The 22,751-nt window shown below is 39.9% G+C and overlaps 1 protein-coding gene across 3 annotated transcripts in view; it reads right to left on the minus strand.

The window, feature by feature from the left end:
- NT5DC3 (5'-nucleotidase domain containing 3) overlaps nt 1-22,751 on the minus strand; it is a 43,575-nt gene that overhangs the window by 11,197 nt on the left and 9,627 nt on the right. For 2 of the 3 annotated variants that reach the window (XM_051621244.1, XM_051621260.1), the window contains exons 2-5: nt 7,941-8,125; nt 4,203-4,277; nt 3,654-3,709; nt 146-236 (exon numbers count right to left, since the gene is read on the minus strand). In XM_051621244.1, the coding sequence (XP_051477204.1) occupies nt 146-236; nt 3,654-3,709; nt 4,203-4,277; nt 7,941-8,125 (407 nt within the window). Of the gene's footprint in view, nt 1-145; nt 237-3,653; nt 3,710-4,202; nt 4,278-7,940; nt 8,126-11,456; nt 11,698-22,751 lie in introns of those variants that run through there. The other variant, XM_051621250.1, reaches the window with a different exon arrangement.

Consider the following 22,751-nt stretch of genomic DNA (forward strand, 5'->3'; position numbering starts at 1 on the left):
ACTTTACAGGGCAAACTTCACATCTAGCGCTATAAGCCAATCACGTATTGAGAAAATGTAACTGCTACTAAGTACAAGAACAAAATGTGAACATCACCACCCCCATCTCCACTCAAAAAAAAATAAGAGCCCTTTGTGTTTTTACCTTTCCATAAAAGTCACTCATTTGTTCTAAAGGGACATGGGAACCATCATACATTGCAATGACTTCTTCATCTGGGACAACGCTGAGGCCTCTGGAAAACAACATCAGCTTTAGTTCAAGAGTCAGATAAAAATGTTCAAGTAATTACCAAATGAAAATCTGACATACTAACACTTAGAATTGCAGCTTATTAAAATACTAATAATGTCATAAGGACACTTTGGTCTGTAAGTTAAAGCAGCATCTTTCCTTACAGAACAAGTAACATTTTAACAGGCTGACTCACACAGAACACATTCCAATTTTAAGCCCTTTTTACTTTCTTACAGGAAAATAGCTAATTAGTCTCCATTGAAACTATGCCTCAAGGGTTTGTAAGAAGTAGTTAGCTTCCAGTTTCTTAACACAAAGTAATTCCTCACTCTGGCTTTGTTTCATACAGCCCTGATGATGTGATAGTGTTTAAACCAGATTAGTCTGCTGCATGACCTTGAAGACTCAAGGGAAAGAAAAGCATACACAACCTTTAATTAAGTAATAATTTTATTTAAACTGTATCAACAGTTCAGTTTCCCAAAATGTAAGATGACTTGACAAATTGCTGGCAAGTCATTAAAATATAAAAGTATAGCTACAAATGGGGAAGAAGGAGGCATAATCTCTCCCCAGAGCTTCTTTATCAACTAAGAGATTAAGGGCTTTGGTTTGGTTTTGAATGTTTACTGTATCAAGCACCTTGCACTAAAACATCTAAAATACACCAGACGTGCACACATCCTCACCAGAGGACACTGAAGTGCTGATGTTTTGCTTAAGGTTAAAAAACAAATTAAAATAACTTTTTTCCCCAATCCTACTTATAGTTTTTTGCAGCCTTGTGTGGATTTCAGTGTCTCCCTTTCTTGGTCTTATCCAAAAGTGTTAGGAGACAGTAAAAAAAAAAAAAAAAAAAAAATTAATTAACCTTGTACTTGCAGCGTTAAAGCATCCACATTAGCTTTGCAGAGGAAGGGCACACTACATAAACTTCCTCAGGGCTACTATAGTAGCAGAGTCCCACATCAACTAGCTCCTTCTCTGCACTTCTCAATGCTACCTTAATTTGTATGTAGCTCTGTGCTACTGCTGGTAGGACTTCAACATCCAAATTAGTACTGTGCACAAACAGGGCAGATAATGTGGGTTTGTAACATATAGAGTTCAGCAACACCTACTCCACTACAATCAATGCAGAGAAATGCAACCAAAATGTTAAACACATACCAAGTAATACAATAAAAATTGAGAAGGACTGACTCATCTTCTAGTCTGCAGACAGCTACACCAAGTGGTATAGTGGTATATGCTAAAGGAAACGCACGTGGATGAGGAGCTACTGAAGCACAAATCATGAGAGAGCAACAGACATACATGAAATCCCCAGAGAACAATCAGATGTGTAGACAAAGCTGTAGATTAGTTTTACCAGAAGATCCACACTCTTGAAGCAGGTCACAGTCCAGCTGTTAACTACAAAGCTTATTTTATTCCACCAACAGCATGGCACCAGAAGTATCACAGTTCACCTACAGCAGTGTTCCCACTGCTGCTCTTGAAGACATGCATTGTTAAGAGGGATACCAGAATTGCTTTCACCTCTCAAAGTGAGGTTGCACGAGGCATATCCTGCTATTTCCAGCAGTGTAATTGAACTACACATATACAGAACACACAGAAAGTTAAAACTAAGAACTACAGATAAGCAGCAAGTGACAGAAAAACTCAGTGTCGGTACAGAAGATAAAAGTAATCTTATTTTAAACAAAATTAGGAGAAAGTATTGATTTTTGACTGGTCATCATGTGCTGGCTTCGGATGTGCCTTTAGTTCCAGGAGTTGACAGCAACTGTGAATTTCTACCTCTTTGTTTTGTCCAAATCTGAGTCATAAGGCAGCATTGCTCATGGACTCACCACCAATCTGTCTTCTCATCTAGGTCACTATACATTTCCAGTCATAGCACTGTTCTTGACATCTTTTCTAAAAGACTTCAGCCCCATTTTTGCTCCCCTCATCCCCACAAGGATGGCTAGAGAAACAGTATGAAGATGTGCTGACACCTTGATGACCAACTGCTCCACCAACACATTCCACCCTTTTATCCCTTCTATCCATACTTCTGGTGCTCTCACACATACCTGTTTCCATTCAGGTCTTGTTCATACCAATCTTAATATTTCTACTACAGAACTCTACAGATAAATGTATTTTTTTATTACTTCACCTAGCTTTTAATCTAGCAAACTAGCATTTTTCACAGTGAAAAACGTGAAAATGTGAGAACCTTTTTAGATTATTCTCACAACCAGTAGCCTTCACACCAAGTTCTCTAGGTTCCTCCTAGCCCTGCATAAATGATTCCTTCAACAAGAAAGGGTTTTGTCAGCTGAAATGCACAATTATTTTACACCTGCTTGAATAGAAGGCACAAATAAATGATACAAAGTTTCACTCTGGTGATATATACAGAACACTGTTTTGGCAGCTTTAGACAGCTACTATGTTGACAGCACAAGATGCTGGAGTATGGCATCTTGTTTCCTGTCACTTGCTTTCCTCTCCCCTCTCCCAAAGGGTATCTCAGACTATGCCATAAAAGAACAGATCAACAACAAGAGCAGAATCCTCTACCTATCCGACCGACTGACAAACAAAAAGAAGTAATAAGCACATGAGCATTGTTTCATGCTACTATATACAGTCCCTCATAGCAAATCAACTCAAGGTTGCATGACCTTTTGGCCCCAAAAGAAAACTTTTTGTCCAATTACACTGAGAAAGGCATCCAGGCTGGTTGTTTAATTTAAAATGTGATACCAGCTGTGGTGTTCATGTCAGCCAAATGCATACTGCCTCATTACACCAAACTGAGCCACACTAAAAACTCTCCTGTCAAAGATCACTTACAGCATGTCTGTATCACATAACAAAGCACAGCACAGGGTCCACCAATTTTACCTCAATTTAGTAAACTCAAGAAGTGTCACACTGTGCAGACACAAGGCAGTTGCGCTCCATTCTGCAAGTGACATGGTTGATGCATCTAAACTTAAAAGCTCTGTGCAAATACAGCAAGACCTCTCAAGTGTCTCTACAACCACGCCAAAGTCACGCTAACAGGCTCTCTGTGACATTTACATAAAAAGTAGAAGCAGAGAAGCGGTCAGCATATTTTTAGATGTCTTTCAGCACAATTTAGCAGCTGGAAACGTAGTGAGTCAGCACTAGTGGCCGGCTCCTCCAGCCCTGAACCAGGGCAACCAGCTCTCCTCTATCAGTCAACAAACGTGCCTGCATGTCTGTGTGTATGTATGTACCCCTGCCAGCAAGACTGCAATATTCATTCATGTCTGTGCTTGTCAAGGCACTGCTCCAGATACGAACCTAAGACGGACACTAAGAAATTAAACCAAGAGATTAAAAAAATAAGTGTATGTTTTTATCATAAATAGGAAACAATTTTACCCACCTGTAAACTGTTCCCAGCTGAATATAATGAAAAGCATCAATCTTCATTAATAACGCCTTGCAGGGGAAAAAAATATACCAGTTTTTATCACATCAACTATTTGAAATTACACAAATCAAAGCAATTTTATCTATAACTTGTCTCAACAACACCTGAGCACCTTCATTTCAACTTCCTTCATAGCTTCCAAAATACTTTAATAAATGCCTTTTACCTAGGGCTTGGCAAATTACCAAGGAAACACTGTCCAGTGACCTAAGCTAAGTCATGAAGCAATAACTTTTCCTACTAGCGGATGCCTGCTTCCATTTATTTTGTTGCAATTCAGGTTGCCCTCCTGCTCACTCCATCATGAAAACAACACACTCAAAACAGCATCTACTTAAGAGCTACATAAAAAAAAAACCACTTACAAAATACCACCACAAAACACCAAGCTTGCTATGAAAGAGAAATATACGAAACAAAGTCCTGGCACATCAACACAGAAATAAAAGTTGGAAGACGTAGAAGCACCACTTAACTCATCACAAAGTTATTTATACATACCCGGTGCACATCATAATGAAGTCCTCTAATTGCAAAATTGGGATCATAATCATATTTTCTTATTTCTGCAGGATACTAAGAAAATAGAGAAAATATTTTATTTTAAATCCATAACAAAAGCAAATAAAAATGTTTCTGCACCACTTTAGAAGCCTACATTTTCTATGCTGTTCATTTTCACTAGCCATTAAGAGGCTTTTTGATAGGTTGGGGGGATTTGCAGGAATATATGCACAGTGCAAAACAAGCCAAACATTTTTCCAAAATCCCACATCAACATTTTAAGTCAAGCACCATACCTAAAGCTGGTCATCCAGGTATGCTATAGTGATCACCTCTGAACAGTCACCTCTTGTTAAAAAGATATTTTAATGTATGCACCTTTGAAAAATAACTTACATTTATTCACTTCCTAAAATGTAATTAACTGAACTACCTTGCATTGTGAAGTCTCCCCATGAAAAAGACTATATAAACAGCTTCCAAGTCAATCTTCTAGCTAGAAACCCAGGAACATGGCCTGACTTACAGATATCTGAACTTCACTGCTCATTTCTATTACAAGAAAAAGCAATACAACATCATCAATATCAACAGGAGCAAGGGGAAAAAAAATAATTGCATTTTCAAGAAATAAAAGCAGCACAACTATCTCTTTTGGCTCCCTCAGTGTGGATCATATTCCTGATCTTAGACTGTTGAGTTTGAAATGTGGACCTCAGAGGTGCTTAAAGATACAGTGCTCCACAAATAAACATGAAGGAAGGAAGAGTCTGCTAATGTTACCTGGAAAAGCCAGGCTCCTCTACCATGGACTTTCCCCAAGGTACAGTGTGTCACAAAGATCAGACCCTGAAAGCAAGTTGAGCATTAAAGGCCACCAGGGCACGTCAGTTAAGAAGAGCACCACAGTGACCCAACTATACTTACTCTGGACAGCACTTGTAATACCTCACTGCTCAGAGATGCAGGCAAACTCAACATCTGTGTCGTGTACTTTTTCCTCAGGTTCTTTATAGATAGCATAGATAGCTCACATCACCTATGATAGAGTTTTCTAGTATTTTTCAGTACAAGCTCATTTTCAGTCGATTGGAATTTTGACCTGCGTTAAACTTAGGTTACCAATGAAAAAAAAAAAAAAACATGCAAAGTGTGTGCCTTGATCTAAGGATTTTGTTTATTTGTTTTTAAGAGGTAAAATGCTTCAGTTATTTCTGACAAGGCTTGAGAAAACGTTCATTTATTTTATTAACTAACTGAAAGGCAATCCTTCATTTCCTTCCTACGATCTTAGTCCCTAATAAATGAATCTCAGGCACATTCTTCAACACCAGTCTTCATACATATATGGCTAATTTACAAGCCTTTGGGGAAAAAAAAAGTAGATTACACAGCTTCAACAGAGGTTCTAGATACTCTTAGGAAAAATAAATAAACCACAATTTCTCCACAAAGTTTTTATCTATGCTGAACAGAATTTGCTCCACAATTGCTGTAGATTGTGCTTGTACTGAGCACAGGTGTCTACAGTTAAATAAAACAGTAATTTCTCCCAACTTATGAACCATCATCATTAACACCAATTCCAGAAAAAATAAGGAAGTCTACTGATCTGAATGAAAAATAAAATCAAAGTCTACAAATGGCTTGGGGAAGATGTGTAGATTTGGGCAGGGAACATGAAGTATAAAAGGAGAAAAGGGAAAATTAACAGGAGAGGATATAGAATGTTGTAAAATTAAAAACCACACTGTACTGCTCACACCACAAAACAGCCACATCAAGCATGGACAAGGAAATTTCTGATTTTTTCAAATTTCCACATACTTGGCTTTCCTACTTCAACTTATTCTACAAGAAGGCTGTCTTTCTGCATGCATGCCAGCACACATAAGAGAAAGATTGAGCCTACCTTGGCACACAAATCAAACTTTCCTTACAAGCCAATCAAAATAATGATAAAAATGCCTCATTTGCTTACCCCACTCTTGGTAAGGATAGATCTATCTGGACCAAAACAGCACTGGAGATAAGGTGCCACGAGGCCCATATTAGGAAAGAAATAAGTCCAAGAGCAAGAGTTTACATTCAACACCTGGTGACACCTCCAAGATTAGCATTAAATTCATGTTTATTCTCTTGGACACACTTCAAAATTCCTTACTTCCTACACAGTATTTTGCAATTTCTGATGAATTACCTCACACTGCTATGACCAAAACTGGCCATGCTTTAGGTTGACTATGATGGTCATAATGGGTAACACTATCTAGAAGCTTTTTATAATGTTAAAGGCAAGAAAAATAATAACAGTGTTAGCAGCTACAGAGATAGCGTTAATAAAAATTGCTGTCCCCTAGTAAGTTGCAACAGGAAAGGATGTATTTCCATAAGCTGTCTCAAAAAGTAATTAGAGCTTCATTTACTAGAACTCAAGATATTTTAATGCAAACAAACTGGAAAGTTATTACTGTCTGGCTTCATTCAGACAGTAAAGACAGAGCACAGTTTTAATTATTGCCTACAAGTATTAATCTTGACTTCTATGGTAATGTTGACTTTTGCAGGAACGAGGTAGCTCTATTCAAGTGTATTTTAACATTCTACAGAAGTTGCTACCAAGACATGCCAAAATCTTAGTGGGATCAAGTTGCATATGCTTGTAGCACCCATGGAGTTTTGTTTGCTCTTTCAAGGATATTTATAGCTGTTTATATATAGCTCCTAACCTTTAGATTTAAATACAAAAGTAGAACACCACCACCCATTCAGATTTAGGTTGTACAAAATGCAAAAACAGTTTATTAATAAAGTTACTCTGTGGAGTAATATTTTTCTTGTTTTATATATTTAATTACTGTATTGTTAAACTTTTACACAGTAAATGTATATTTTATTCTGTTTGCAATTTTAAATGTTTTGGTTTTATTATCTTATTAATACAGTTACTCTGTGAACTACCTTTTATTTTCCTGCCAGTCCTGCAGCTCAATAACCTTTGCCTCTTTCAGTCCACATTTTCTTCAATCTTCTCTGCAATACCTTCAGTTTCCCAAGTCATCCACCTCCCCGTCCTGCTTCCTGACACACAACTCCTCCAATGCCCAAACCACAGAACAACCAGCTCCAGGCTGTCAACTGGTCACCGATGCGAACACTGCGTGGTGAGGCTCCCTCTTAGGGGACTACCGACCTGAACACTTGCTTGGGTCTCTCTTGCATCAGCCTCTGATTACAGTGTCACTGCACACGCTGCCTCTTCAGCTTAACTCACCCAAAATGAAGGGTGCACACAGAGCTCCTCAGAAGCACACAGTGCAATCAAAGACATCATGAGAAGTCAGGCTAAAAATACTCCATGTGGAAATTAATCACTGCACTCACAGCAATGCATACAACAGAGTAATGGTAACTTTTAAGCCTCTTCTCCATTAGGATGACTCCAATAATTGACAATCAGGAAAAAACAAAAAAGCACACCCTCCACTATCAAATTTTTAAAAATAAAATAAAACAAATAAAACTCTTTTCTTTAACAGTTGTCAGGCTGCACTCTGCTCAAAACAACTGCTGAGAATAAACCAGAACTTCTGTGGTTCAACGTTTTGCACAAAATGTGACAGGGGAGCCAAGCTAGGACTGAGGCAAGAAAAGATGATTTATGGCCCTCTGTTAGAAATTATTTATTATACTCTTTTTTAATAAACTTATTGTTATTCCATTAATTTTACTTACCCGATGCTCATTAATAAGAAGATCTCGAGCAGCATTGAAGATCAGTGTGTGCAGATGTTTAGAATAAAAGACCAACGTGTAGTCGTAATCAAAACCATAAATCTCAATATCTGACAGGCTCATTTCATTGTTTGAAAAAATAGCATCCGGATTCAGCATGTTACTCATCAGTGAGGGAACCAACTCTGGGAAGAGGGGAGAAGAAAAAAAAGTTGTACCAGCCTTGTAGTTTTGTTTAAATAAACACATAGAAATCCATTAGCAATTTCTAAATACAGATAAATTATGATGGAAAATATTAAACTAATTCACACTAACCAACTAATCCTAAAAAATGTAATGCTATTGAAAATGTTGTCCCTGAGTTGTCTTGATGACTCGTAGTTTTTATTTGAAGCATACTTTATCCTCTGTATAATTCAAGTAGGAAAGAAGATGCAACCCCAAACTCTACATACATTTTTTTTGCCAACTCTGTTAACACATTTATTGCTGCTTTTAAAAATGAACTTCGGAGTTGGAGGAGTATATTACTATAGGAGCCTTGTCTTCTCTTCCCATGATATGGTTCAGCTTCTGCTACAGAAGCAGAACTGACGTTGTTTTAATTTGACATTGCTTTACTTTCTTTTACTTCACTCTTTCAAGGTTACCACATTACTCAATTTCAACTCAAGTAAGAAACTTTAAGTGATTGCCATACTTTCCAAACAGTTACGTACACATTGCTATGCTTAATGACCTTCTGGTAAGTCAGCAAAACAAAAATATTCTACTTATTGTCTACATACATGTATCCAGTGCTTGTAAATCACTTCCACTTTTAAGGGTATGTTTCCCTTTATGTTTGTTTGGAAAGTACAGTGTGAAGTTAAGACCACTTACTTAATATTAACATCTTATGGCTCCGTGTAACTTTAGGACCAGAACTAAGGTCAGTATAGAGGATGTTTGCATTTCTTGCTTGGAAAAGCAACATCAGCAGTCTAAATATTACCTTCCTGGAAGCATAAAACACTAACAGGTTTTCCTTCCTTTTCTCCCCATATACTATCTTTATAACCCGGTTTTCCTTACTAGTGGCAAAAAATGGAGCTTTCATCTTAAGTCTGTGCTTGGAAGGGCAAGTTTAAAGATAACATGCTTTGTTCGGTTAACTTCTACTTGTAAGTCTGGAAGGCACTGGTCAATCTTATCTCAACACCTTCTGCTCTGAGGACAGATATTCTACAGGCTCCATTGTGGGAGGGAACCACCTCAACAAGACAGGTGATAGCATGGGGACTCCAGATCCTAGAAAGATAATGCTCAATTTTGAAAACTCTGGCCAACTCATAGAAAGGGTAAAAGCAATGCCTCAGGCTGCTGCACAGTTGATAGGCAGATACAAGAAACTGACACAGATGCCCAATAACAGATGGTAATCTGAAGCCATTCTACTTTATCAGATGCAAATACCCAAGTCTTTTAATTTTTATGAGACAAAACAGCAATTTTGCCTAACTTAATTCCATGTTTCAAATAAAGTCCAGCATCTCTTTCACTAAAAAAGATTCCAGGAGTTCCCCATGCTTAAGCTGACATGGAAAGCTGCATCTCTCATTTCAGGGTATTTAACAAAATAAGCCTCCACCAAAACGTTAGCTCCCACTATATCCAGTCATTACTTACAGTAATACAAGAGATGTTATGCTCAGTTAAGGTAACAAAATAATCAAACACAATCTGACAAGCTACTATTAAGGCAAATACTCTTATTCCATAAAAAGGACCATGAATCATTTAATTAACTTGAAGTCATAACCATGTTTCTGACTGAAGTTCCAAAAATATGTTGCAACACCCATTTCTGCATTACAGTTAAAGCACAATTTCCAAATGTCAATTGTGCACCCTGGTGAGTCGATCTTTGTTTTAAAAATAAATACATTTAAAGATTTAAAGATAAGGATACTTCAGATTAAAAACACTTGGCTCACGCCTGCCTGAAAACTGACAGCATAAACACTTCACTGCTTTCAGGTATTCTGGCTGCCAGACAGCATCCCAAGTGCTATAAACCTTGGGTCAAAAATCAGGACAGCTTTGTCATCCTAATACTATAACTAAGTGAAATACCACATACTTGAAGCCATTGGGTAACTTAGGCTGTAACAAAACAGTCTGAATTATTCTAAAAGCACTTGCCTCATCTTTTGCCAACCCACACAGTTATTTTTCTCTTAACACTACTCTCTAAGCTCAGCTCTGAAGTGCTATTTGGGTGTGGTTCAGAGTAAGAAAAAGGCCACTCCAAAAACAAGGAAAAAAATATTCAAAATAAAATTTGCATTTACTTTCCTCTTCCTATCCCTTATCCCACTCTCCAAAGTCCACACTATGCTTCCAAGATCTCCAACACTGCTTCTTATTTCACTTTCAAAACGCTGCCGCTATTTTGGGTTTGCAAATGCTATTTGCACCCAGCACGCTGAAGCCCCAGCTCATCCTCAAGACAGGTGCAGGATAAGACCATACTTTTTTTCTTTTAGAGGGCAAAACATGAAAGACTACAGCATTAGTCATTGCCCCTCAGGACAAGCTTTCTCACTTGAATGCGTGGAACACACGCTGCCTCTTTCTCCTTCAGTTCTCTGTAAGGATCACATATTCAAGCACCTTGGTAATACTCTTCCCATCAGAGCACAAGCAGAAGCACACAAGCTTCAAGCAAATATTTGGCCCGTCACTTTTTCTACAGCTGGACTGAAGAAGGGCTTCCCAGAGCCATGCATGTATCATTAACATTTCACCCTGGCTTCAATGCTTCACAGTATTTTAATTGAAACATACGCAAAATAAAGTAATCTAAAACTCGTCAGCATTTGAACTTTTTGGAAGAGCAGCCTACTACAAAAAGCCCTTCAATCAGGTGATCGACTCCTCGATTTTCTTTTGACACTGTTTTTTCTCCACACATCTCCAGCTCCAGGCACCCTGCGCAGTTCAAGCCACGCTGCACGAAAGGCTTCCTCCCCAGACGCTTCCGAGCAGCGACAGCCCCCGGGGTCAGAGGGAGATGGTCTGCCAGGCTCAGCCCCTCCCCAGAGCGGGGGAAGGAGGCAGCCGCCCCCGCCAGCGCGCGTCCGGCCCCCAGGACCCATCGAGGTCACAGTCCCTGCCTGACACCGGGAGAGTACAGGAGACCGTCAGGTGGGGGGAGAGCACTCTGACACCAGAGTGACACCGCGGTGACTCCAGGGGCGGCTGCTCCCGGCTCCGCGGGACGGACCGGCGGCCGCTCGCCAGGGCGACCTGCGAGAGGAGACCCCCCGGGGATGGCGCGCAGGGGCTCGCACGACCCCCCCGCCCGCGCCTCGCCCCCTGAGCCCGCCACGGCTCCCACTCGGTCCGCTGTCCCCCATCTCCCGGCCGCCAACACGCGATTATTGGGTTAAAGACCGGCGGCACCCCGGCCCGCAGCAGGAGGAGGGCTGGCACGGCGGGAGAGCCGTGCCGCTATCTCCCGCCGCTCACCCTTGGTGACTCTCTTGGCCTCCTTGTAGCGCGACCACAAGTAGCTCTTCATGTCTGGCGGCGGCTGCTGCTGCCGCCGCTCCTGCGGGGCCACCGTGCAGTACGGGGCGGCCCCCGCGGCAGGCAGGGCCCGGCGGCACCGCCGCCCGCCCGCCCGCGCCCGCCCCGCCGCCAGCAGCGACCGCGCCGCCGCTGCCATGCTCCGCGCCGCCGCTCAGCCCCGCCGTGCCCCGCCGCGCCGCTCTGCCGCTGCCGCCTGAAGTCACTTCCTCGGGCCCCGCCCCGGGGCCGCGCCGAGGCGGGAGGCGGGGCCCGGCCCGGCGGCAGGTAACGCTGTGACGCGGGGTGGGTGCCGGGAGCAGCCCGGTGGGAGCAGCCCGGTGACAGCCGCCCGTGCACCCCGCCGCTTCCCCGCCTCGCCTCACAGCGCTGAGCCGGGGGGCACAGGGAGGGCTGGGTGTTGGCTTCACCGGGAAGCGGGGCTCTGCACCGCTGGCTGCCGGGGGGAGCTGACACAGGGGTGCCTGGAGCCCTGGGTGTGCCGTCCCGACACGGGAGAGCGGTTTCCCTCTCCTCTGCAACCGCATGTCATCAGCAAGTGCTGGAAGTTCATCCCTGGGTTCAAGGCCGAGTGGAGCGGCCTGAGGAACACGCCCCGACCTGGCGCTCCAGCTGCCCCTCGGGTTTCCTGCTCTGCGGGGAGCTGCCTGGGATTCTTTCAACAAACACATCCACAGCAAATGTTTACTTTTCCAGCCAGTATGCACTTGAGAAGTGCTGTAGACACCTACTTACATGAGTAAACAAAATAAGCCCAAACCATAAACGGGATATAAAAAGTGTCATACAAAGAATATAATAAAATACACAAAGCATTAGCACTGCTTTGAGGTCCCCATCTCCTTGTAAAACACTTGCCACTGGTAGCTGGCAGTCTGAGAACTTGAACCATACCTATTAATACACCATCACCAAACGTGGACAATGCGTGGATGAAGAACAACGACCAGACCACTTCTGCAGCAGAAAGGTTACAGCTCCACACGCAGAATTCCTGATGTGCTCAGAACCTTCCTTTACAACAAAAGGAACATTTTAATTTTTTTCCCCAATGCAGTAAAGATCAAGCATAGCTTGTTCTTATACCAGGGAGATCCACATAACCCATTGCCACTTAATGTCTGGAACTTACTCAGCCATTCCTCCCTATGTATCTCTAAAGCAGTGAACGATCCTATACAAATCCAAAGGATTTCAGACTGAATACTACTCCAGGCATTCTCCTTTTTATAAAGAATGATGCCCACCTTATTTTCACAGGCAAAACCACAAAAAACTGCAAGAACAACCAACCCTGAATTTTAAAGTGCCTGTCACTGGATGACTCTGTCCTTCCCACCAAGGCTAAGTTCTTCATTGACATGACAACTGGAATTGCTGAAAGTCTGATACCCTATGGACTTCCCAGACTTGTTTCGTTTTTTGTGGAGACCAAATACAGCTTTCATCACAGCTCCTACGTTATCATTTATATTACACTGTCACAGTGTATGTGTACGTTACCACAAATCCTTCATGATAAATTCTGGGAACAAGGGAAGAACAAGACAGTTAATGTTTGGAAAAAAGGTGAGAGGAAAGACAGCTTCATAGAGAATTTCTCATCTGGCACTTGCTTTTTCTGATCTTTCTAGTTGGAGGAGATTTTTACAGAACTCTCACTACAACACTCTGGGACACAGAAAATGAAGACTCCCATTTACCTTTCAGCATCAGACTTTCCATGTACAACTAGAAAAAAAAACAAGTCATCTAGGAAATCAGGAGAGTCCGTGAAAGTAATTATGAATTTATGGCATAGTTCTAGGGTATGGTAGGTTTTCTTGTCACCTCAACTCCTAATTAATCAATCACATTGAACAGAGCAAAAAAATACTAGAACTGAACAGCTTTTTCACTCCAGCCTATGGGCTAATTAATCCCACATGCAATTCAATTTACTAATAATAATGCACATTGTTCTTCTGAACACAGCCTAGACTGGTCTCCAGGTACCAAGAATATAAATGTTGTGAACAATAACCACATTAGTAGGTGAGCCATTTCTAAGGAATAGTTATAAGAACTGCTCTGAATAATATGAAAAGGAGCAGTAACAGAGAAGCTGTTTCCAGCAGTCAAAGGAGGTCTTGCTGTTCTGGCATAAGCAGTAAAAGACTACTTCAGAGCCAGGGATTTATGTTCCCTCACTGTGACACCAGCACTAAGGTTATAAAACTTATATCTAAGTAGTATGGAAAAAGACAACACAGCGCTCTATAGCACAGTCACTTAACCCTTCAAACTTGAAGGCTTTGAACTTCCCCATAATTTATTTTTTGTACTAAAAAATTAGAATTATACTAATTCTATTTCTCTGCAAGCACGTGCAAGATAGGGCCTTGAATGTGAAAACTATTATACTGAGTAGAAACCCCCATTTTTGCTGCAGACCGTCTGTGGTTAGGTCCACAAACAGCTGAGTCTAATCTATAAAAGAGGTATGTGCTTGAGTGTAGCTCCAATGCTTTCAAAGATCGTTCCCCCTGCATTTCAGGAAACATGCTTTTGTAATCCTAGCATATGCTTGACGTATGCAATAAAACTACAAAGAAAAGTTGCCTCCTTTATGTAATGCTGTCACTGAGAGCAACTTTCATGGGGTATTTGCTTCTATACAAAGACCTGCTAGGCCAGGTCTTTGTATATGCACACAAATCAAAGTAATCCTTAAGTGTTTGCAGCAAGACTAGAGACAGAACTAAAACATGAGGTAGTGGTGTTTAAAAATAAGCTGTTAACATCAGACATCTCAGTCCTTTCCTTGTCTCCTGGTCTCTGAATAATGGCTCAAATACTGGAAAATATGTGGTAATGTAAACTGGAATGCAGAAGCACCACAAAAATTCATTTTTCTTTATCTGGGCTCTATAGAAGATAGATGAAGATACATCCCTTCTTCCAAAAGTGGAATAGTTTTTTTTATTTAAACGGAATGTGATACATAAAAGTAGAGGAAGTCAACTACAACACTTTTTCTAAAGTTACCCTTAACATTAAATATAATTCTACAAGGCTACCATAGCTGTACATGTCCCTTCTTAACCAGATCAGTCCAAGTGATCCTAGTTGCAAGATGACAAAAAACCCTGTATCCAATACTTTATACAACACAACAGACTTTCGCTCACCTTACTGTCAGAATTGACCACACCTACAACATTTATCTGGAACAAACTAAAACTGAAAGGTATTTAGGTATGGTTGGCAATTTAAAAAAAAAAATAAATTTAAAAAGCCCCACTTCATGCCCAACATAAAGAGCTTCACAGAAAAATTAGCCCTCAAGGAAGATCTCAGAGGGCTGCCTTACTGCATGCATAGAGCAAGAGATAGCATGGATGTAAAACCAAAAATGCATGCAGTTGTGTTAAGTACATAACATACACCCTGATTTATACCTGGCATCCTACTATTTATTCAGGGCCTGTAAGATTAACTAGGGTGTGAATGGGGATAACATACACAATTTGTTTCAAAATAAACAAAATGCTTAGGAACTAAGTGTTTTACTTTTGGCTGAGTTTTGTGACCAGGAATAACTCAGGGAGAGGCTGCGTACTATCCTCAATTCACAAACACCTGCTCTTTCAATACCACTGAAGGTCTGGGACATAGATGCCATATGATTTCCATATGTGCCTACATAAAACACCTTTGAGAACCTGTTAAGTGTTTCACATATAATATGTATGACAAATTAGTTGGATAATTACACCACAATCTAATTTCTTTGCTTTTCAGTGTTTTGTTCCCACTAGGGAAACCTGCAGATCTCCCTGCATCCTGCTTAGCCCTGTCAGCTCCTTCTCATGCCTGTGATTACTGAAAGCACTCAACACCTCTGAAACCACTTGGCTAATAAAGACACTCCTGCACTTAAGTGACTATGGGATTGATTTCTAATCAGCTAGTACAGCCTTCAAGTAAAGCCTGAGATTGGGATAGCAGATACTACAATCCACTGAAGTCCTACTGAATGAAATTAAAATGCAATGTTAGGAAAGCCGACAATGTCTTACTGCAGCTTCTGTGGTACAGTGTTCCAAATGGAACAGCTTGGCAAGCAATAAAACCATCTGACAGATTGTATCAGACAGTTGTTTATTACAGAGGTGAATGACCTTGGACTGACAGAGAATGGGCAAAACCAACAAAGAGTCTCTTGCAGAAGAAGTCTTTCCTACTGCCTTAAAAGATTCTGAGGAATGTTATTTTCTTCACCTTTTAATATATTGCCTGCTTACATAATCTTCCTAAATGTATTTGTAAAAATTATTTTACTTTAAAGACCACAAAGCCATGAGATGCTGGTAACAGTTTCCAGCCACTATTCACCCTAGTCCTCTTAGACACTGTACCCTGTTACAGTCCCTTTAGCCAGCCAGTACCTCTCCCACCAAATGTTTCTGTGTGGAAAAATTCTTGCATACATTAAATTGTAATGCATTTTTAATTTTGGTGTTGTTATTTAAAATTATGGAGAATTGTGTTTATGTGCAACTATTTGGAAAAACATCTATTTGGAGAAAAATCTTTTTTCCAAGCTACTTAATTTGCTTCCATCCCTTCCGTTGCAGTAATACACCATTTGAAATTAAATTGCCACATCCAACATGGATAAGCAAGAATATAAGCACACACTATATATGTATATTAATGTATTCTTAAAAAGAGTGTAGAAAAAGAAATCAATTGAAACCAGAAACATCAGTCTCCGTACTGTTCCTCACAAACTGCAATATAAACCAGAACTGAATGTTACACTTCCATAGCAAAGCTAGGTAAAGAATATTCTATGTAGTTCTGCCTGCTGAGTATTTGTCAGCCCTCCCTCCTTTTTAATCCAAACAAGTTATGAGACTTCCTGGCACAATTTTACCATCCAGGCACTTTGCCATGTGAATTCTGGTACATTAGGATGTCCGACATAATGGCTGGAATAAAATCTTGCCAAAGCTCTAAACATCCTTTAAAACAATTTTAAACGGCATGGAAATTTGTTCCTATGTGTACAGCATTAAAAAAAAAAAAAAAAAAAAAAAAAAAGAGAGAGAGAGAAAGAAAAAAAGACACATCCAGTAACATTAAGCAAACCTAAACAGGGATGCAAGTTTTCTAACTGCTTTTGCCCAAATTCCTAGCTTTGCAGCCTGATCTTGTATTGAGGAGAAGACTAAATGGCAAAGTAGTTTAAACTTCACAAAAAAATTATTCAAAACTAACTCAAGTCCACAGGGCTCAGTTCTACACCATTCAATTACATTTAACTCAATTTGGCATTGTGAACACGTCAAACACCTGGCCAAAAAAGTGCAGATACCTTTAATTTGGCCAGGGCAGTCCCAAAATGCAGGTATTACTCCTATTAGAGACAGGACATGATTTCACTGTGCCTTACACTAGGGCAGAGTATTTTCTATCCCCATTTTTTTGCCTGACAATTCATACCCACATAGCAGAAAGAAAAAAACCCTATCCAATTCAGCACTTAAACCAGGTCACAACTTAATGCAGGCATTTTACCCCTCTATCAAGAGTTGCTGAAGGAACATCTTTCTGGCTCTGTCACTTAATAATGCCAGGGAGCAAGCTCTGGTAAAATGTTATTCCAGAAGAAGCAGGGCCCACATATATCTAAAAAAAAAAATAAAAAATTGTTGCTCTGGTCTCTAATGCATGGACTACTTCTAAGACATCTGAAAAATAATCCAGCTGCAGCAGTCCAGAAGTTCCTATGGGATAATTTATTCTGCTCCTAGCTAATAATTCATAATATCTGCCCTTGGGCAGAGCAAATTAGCCTATAGAGAACCTGCTGCGGCCACATCAAGCTGTTTCTGCTCCTGGCAGAAATACTGGAAAGGTAGCTCAGGCATCTCTGTATTATACCAACTGGAATGAGAATATCTCAGAGAGCAAAGAATATTTCTGGACTGCACAGACAAGCAGACATGGGCCAGAATGTCTTCCAAGTTACACCAGTTGACGCTATGCCTTCACTCTCAAAGAGTGACCACCAAGGAGTTCCAAGCACAGGAGCTAGGAAGTTAATTCCCCGAGACGGCTTGCCTTAGGGCTGCAGAAAGAGAAGATGTCATAGTATTTGCTATCTTGGTTCTGGGTCACTAGATCCCCCTCCCCTACATGCCTGGCTTGATTACCCACAGCGTAACAGGTCATGAGACTAAGCAGGACTGTTTTTTCTCCCCAGTAAACCCAACCAGAGCTCAGTAAACACTCATCCTGTGATTTATTTTCAACATGTTCATGAGCAGGCAAGAAGCAAGAGGCTCTAAGCCATCTGCTGGCAGGATTGCCCCCATACTTGAGCATCAGGTTGTTTTCATTCACCCAGCTAGGCAGAGATAGCACTAAAGTGAAGAGATTGGGGAAAATGGAGAACTGCTGTCAGTCTTCAGAGAGACTAATGAAGTTTGAATAAGATTTCAAATTCTTCCATATCAAATTCTTCCATTTCAAATTCTTCCATAAAACATTATTTCCTTTGCAGAAAATTTTAGGTGAGGTGATCACATAATTAATTATGGCACTTACTGCTCAGCACTTATATATAGCCCTGGCTTTTTGCTGTTCTTGAGATGACTTGAAAACTCTGCCAGCTGTCCTTGACCTCTAACTAAAAGATTAATCGTTGCCATGCAAAGTGCAACTTGCACAGAAGCCAAAAGAGAAACAACCTTCACCCCAAAAAAATCTGAAGCCAAAAATCCTAGTAATAAAAAAACCCACAAAGATCCCAAGAGCTGAGACTACTAAAACCATGATTTGTTTCCTGAACACAAGCAAGCAACAAGAGATTTCAGCTTGAAAAAAACCGCATTATTTTTGATGGACAGTTTGTTTGTTTGCCTGAATAAACTCAACTGATTAAATAAAGTTACATTGAAACATGATACAGACAATCCTTAGATGAATGTCAGACCATAACACACTGGGCTCTCTGTGGTTTTGCACAGTGGCACCCTCAGGGAGGTTCAGCCAAGTCTGCGTTGACCACATGCAAAGTGCAGTTCTGCAGAGACTTCCAACTCAGCTGCAGTCAAACTGAGTTTGAGGGACATTAGGGCACAGCCTCCCATTTCCAGTCCCTGTGCTAAACCAAAACAGTTTCATTAATAATGTATACTTTTTCCTAGACACTCTCTACTTGAAATTAGAAAACAAGTGAAAACAAGCCTGTTGCAACAACCTTCAAGTCCACATACTGACACCTTGCCAAAGTCAAAACCAACCAAAAACAGTCCTCCTGTGTGACATTTCCTGTAATTAAAGGTAGGGCCTGTTATTCAAAAGAGCCTTAAAAAAAGAGGTGGGTTTACCTTCTTTTAAACAACTGTCAGCATCTCAAAGCCAAGAAACAACATAAGGGCATACAGAATTGCTTCAAATTTAATGTATCACACATATACTGTAAAATTGCAAGTTCCCTTCATAGACATTTCCTTGAAAACAGATACTTTATTCAAGAAAATAAGAAGTAAAATTTACTCTCTAATGCCAGACCTATTGTCTTTGTCTCCAACCATATAGTCCTATTACTTTGCCTGGTCTTGCTCATCTCCAAAGTTTTGATTCATATCAGAAGAGACTGGCCAATGTTTCTATCTCCTTTGCCCTTTCAAAAACAGAAAGAAAAAAACCAACAACAAAACAAACAGACCTAAATATGTTTTAACATATTTTACCACAAATTAAGTCAGAAGCCTCAGTCCTGCAACCAGACCAAATGGTGAATCCTTCTCTACTCATGGAATGTCACAGGTATGAGCTGCGCTTTATGATGCTGCAGGAGCCTGTTCACTGAGCACAAGGTTGTGGCAGACCCAGACACCCACGTCTTCATTTAACTGTTGGGTTTGTAGCAGAAATAAATACTCCTGACCCATATCCATCTCCTGAGTTAATACATATTCCTTCTCAGCAAAAACAATGAGTTCAGCAATAGCATGCTGATAAGGGTATGTCTGATTTGAAGATACATGTACTAGAAGAGAAATAGAACGATAGGTAAGTATCATATCAAACTCAGAAATAATTTCTTCTTGCTTCTGGAGGCTTTGGAAAACTGATAGAGATCAGTTTTGGTTTTTTTTTCATCCTTCATTTCCTGGAAGCCTCCTCCAGCATCCATTGCTCTTGCTTGGGAAAATCTGTAAGTTTTCCTGTTACACAACCACTTGCCTGAAAAGCATGACTACTCTCACTTATGCCAGCTAGTCAGGAAAGAAAGTATGTTTTAATGTTATGAGCATAAACAAGATTTAAATAATAAAAAAGACAGAAAGAGGAAAAATTATGCAAGGAAAACCAATGACATCTTATAACACTGGAATGGAATAAATGGGCTTTAAAGCAAGCATAAATTGTACTTAACACATTTTAACTTGCACCCTGTTAGAGAAACATACAGGTGATCTCAGGTCTCGGTTACTTGGAAAAACTGAATTGGTTTAACTTCATTCAGTTTTCAGATGCTGTCATTAAAGCTATATAAAATTACTGTGTAAGTTTAAGAGTGGTTTATTGCAATTTGCCATACATCAAGAGGATATCTTCTCTGTCCTAAAGCAAAACATGAATTCATATCAAATGTCCATACTGCTTAGCTACTCTTGCACAACCTTTTCATAGCCTTAGCACAAATGCAAATGAGAATACACTCATCACGCTGCTGACTGCTTTCTGATGTTTATGATACACACATCATTTAGTTACAAGTAACAAGTTTTGTTCTGTCCAAATCTAATTAACTGTTTGTAATATCTTCTGCATGGAAAACTTTTGCCTTAACTTTATTCTAATTTGACTGTCTGAAAAAACCTTCCACAGAGTTAGGGAAAAGAGGAATTAAAAAAAAAAAAAAAAACACCAACACAAAACAACCCCACACATCAACAAAACAAAACCAGCTCTGTGCCTCATACTTGATAGTGTGGTATGGCTGCATTCTTTTTAAACATGGCCTACTACTTTTGCCCCAAATGAAATAATTAACAAATAATGACAGATGGAGCCAGTACATATTACTTTCAAAACATGGTCTAAGATAGAACACTCCATTTTACATAAATTAGTTTTAAAACCCATGCATTTTAGCATAAAAAATGTATGTTGCTACAAATGAAAAAGATGTCTATATCAATTTTAGGAAAGAAAAAACCAAACAAACAAAACAAAGCCTCTTCCTCAACACTCAGAGGGTGGCACCACAATTATGACCCTACTATTAAAATATGCAAGTCTTGGGATACAGCTCTGCAGACACTATTTTAGCTATAAGTACAACACATGCTCACTGAAGACAACAGAAGTCAGGAGCAGCCCTATCTGTTCTACACCCTCTGAAGCTCTTCAAAGAACTGAATCAAACAGACCTGACTCTCCACATCTTAGCTACATGAGACTAGCACCTAGGAGTTTGCCAGTCAATTAATCACCTTTTTTTTTTTTTAATGTAGCACATAAATCTTTTATTTAGCCTGTATTTTCCACAGAACAATCAGGTATATGTCAATACATCTTCCTCCTAAAAATCAGAATCACTTCCCTTCAGCACAGTCTTTTCTTTCTGGAGATTCTACCCTTCCCCTATAATCAAGGATTCCCTCCTCACAACATTTTACAGCACTAAGACTTGGCAAAAACAGGATGGCAGTACTCACTCACTGGTTTAAATACTTTTTTTTTTTTCCTCCTCCTTTGGACCTTGATTTGAGAGTATATGCATGGAATTAAAACTCTAGTTCACATCTATCATAATTTTCTGTAGATAAACAAATGTTACCATCTATAGTCCTAAGAATATACAAGCACAAACATTAAGTAAGGTGAAGGTGAACACAGGTTCATCATATTCATTATGTTTCTTAAATGTGATATCTGTCATCTGTCTCCCCCCGCATGGCTCTCTTTTATGGGGCATGCCTGTGTAACCTCTCCACAAAATCCATAACATCACATTGCACCAGTTATACTGCACTTGTAACTAACTCTAGCATAACTACACTATGTCTGGACACGGAGAAGATTTATGGATGTACCTGACTTAGCAGTCTCCTTGAAGCTTGAACTACTCCTCACACACTTATTCCCTGAGGTCAGTCTTCACAGGCACAGTTTAGAAGAACAGAGGATGCAGGAACTGTGTCTTGCAAGGGCATAATGCTAAAATAATGATATGCAAGTAGTGAGTGGTGTTCAGAGAAGGCAGTGAAAATATATAGGGTTTTTAAAGTATGAACTCCTTCCTCATAACTTTGTCCATAACATTACTAAGCAACATGAATTTGCAGACACTCTATTGCTGCAATTATCTCTCAGATAAAATTGGTACAGCTTCAGTCTGCAATCTAAGTAATTTCTGAACCCTATAATCAGTTTTATTGGAAGAAAGGCTCAGACTACTTCAATTCACAAAGAGTAAATAGACAGTTCAATTATAGTGTTTTTCAAACTCTCTGCATTTTCTAACATGAAATTAAAAATGGGTTTGCCTTCCTTTTCTGTTTTGTGATATATTAAGCAGCAGATGCTCAGCCAAGAAATCTCAGTATTCTAAGGAACTGAACCACATGTTGTAGAACTTACTGCACAATTGCTGGGTCAATGGCAACAGACTCAGAGAAGCACATTAGATATACCATCAGTGATGGCAACCACTGGCAGGTCACTCTGTAGTCTGCCTGACAGTATGATGTCCAGATATACCTGCTGACTAAACATGACCAGGTGAGTAACATACTTAAATCAGCATGAAGTAAGCACACTGTAAAGCAATCAGCCTGTGTATTCTAGGAGCATCCTACTGATAAGAATTGTACACAAAAGAAACATGACATTACAGTGTGTCACCATGCCATCTGGCAAGCTCATGGTATATACCTTGTGTGAATTAAAGAGTACATACAGTTTTAAATAAGCCTGCCAGGAAACACCATCACTCTTTGAATCAAGGATAATTCATCCCACTGGAAGGACCTTTCTTTCTAGTCTACCTTTAGTTTCCAGTGTGTGCAATTCAAGATTTTCTCATGGAAATCCATTTTTGGCAAATAACTGAAGGTATCTTTATGTCTCCTTTAGCTCAACCTTACAAAAATTGGAAGAGATACAAAACTTCTTGTATATTTCAGAGTTCACAAAAATTCAGTATCAACATAATTACACTTAATT

The sequence above is a fragment of the Apus apus genome, chromosome 1 (assembly GCF_020740795.1).
Source record: "Apus apus isolate bApuApu2 chromosome 1, bApuApu2.pri.cur, whole genome shotgun sequence".
NCBI lineage: Eukaryota > Metazoa > Chordata > Aves > Apodiformes > Apodidae > Apus > Apus apus.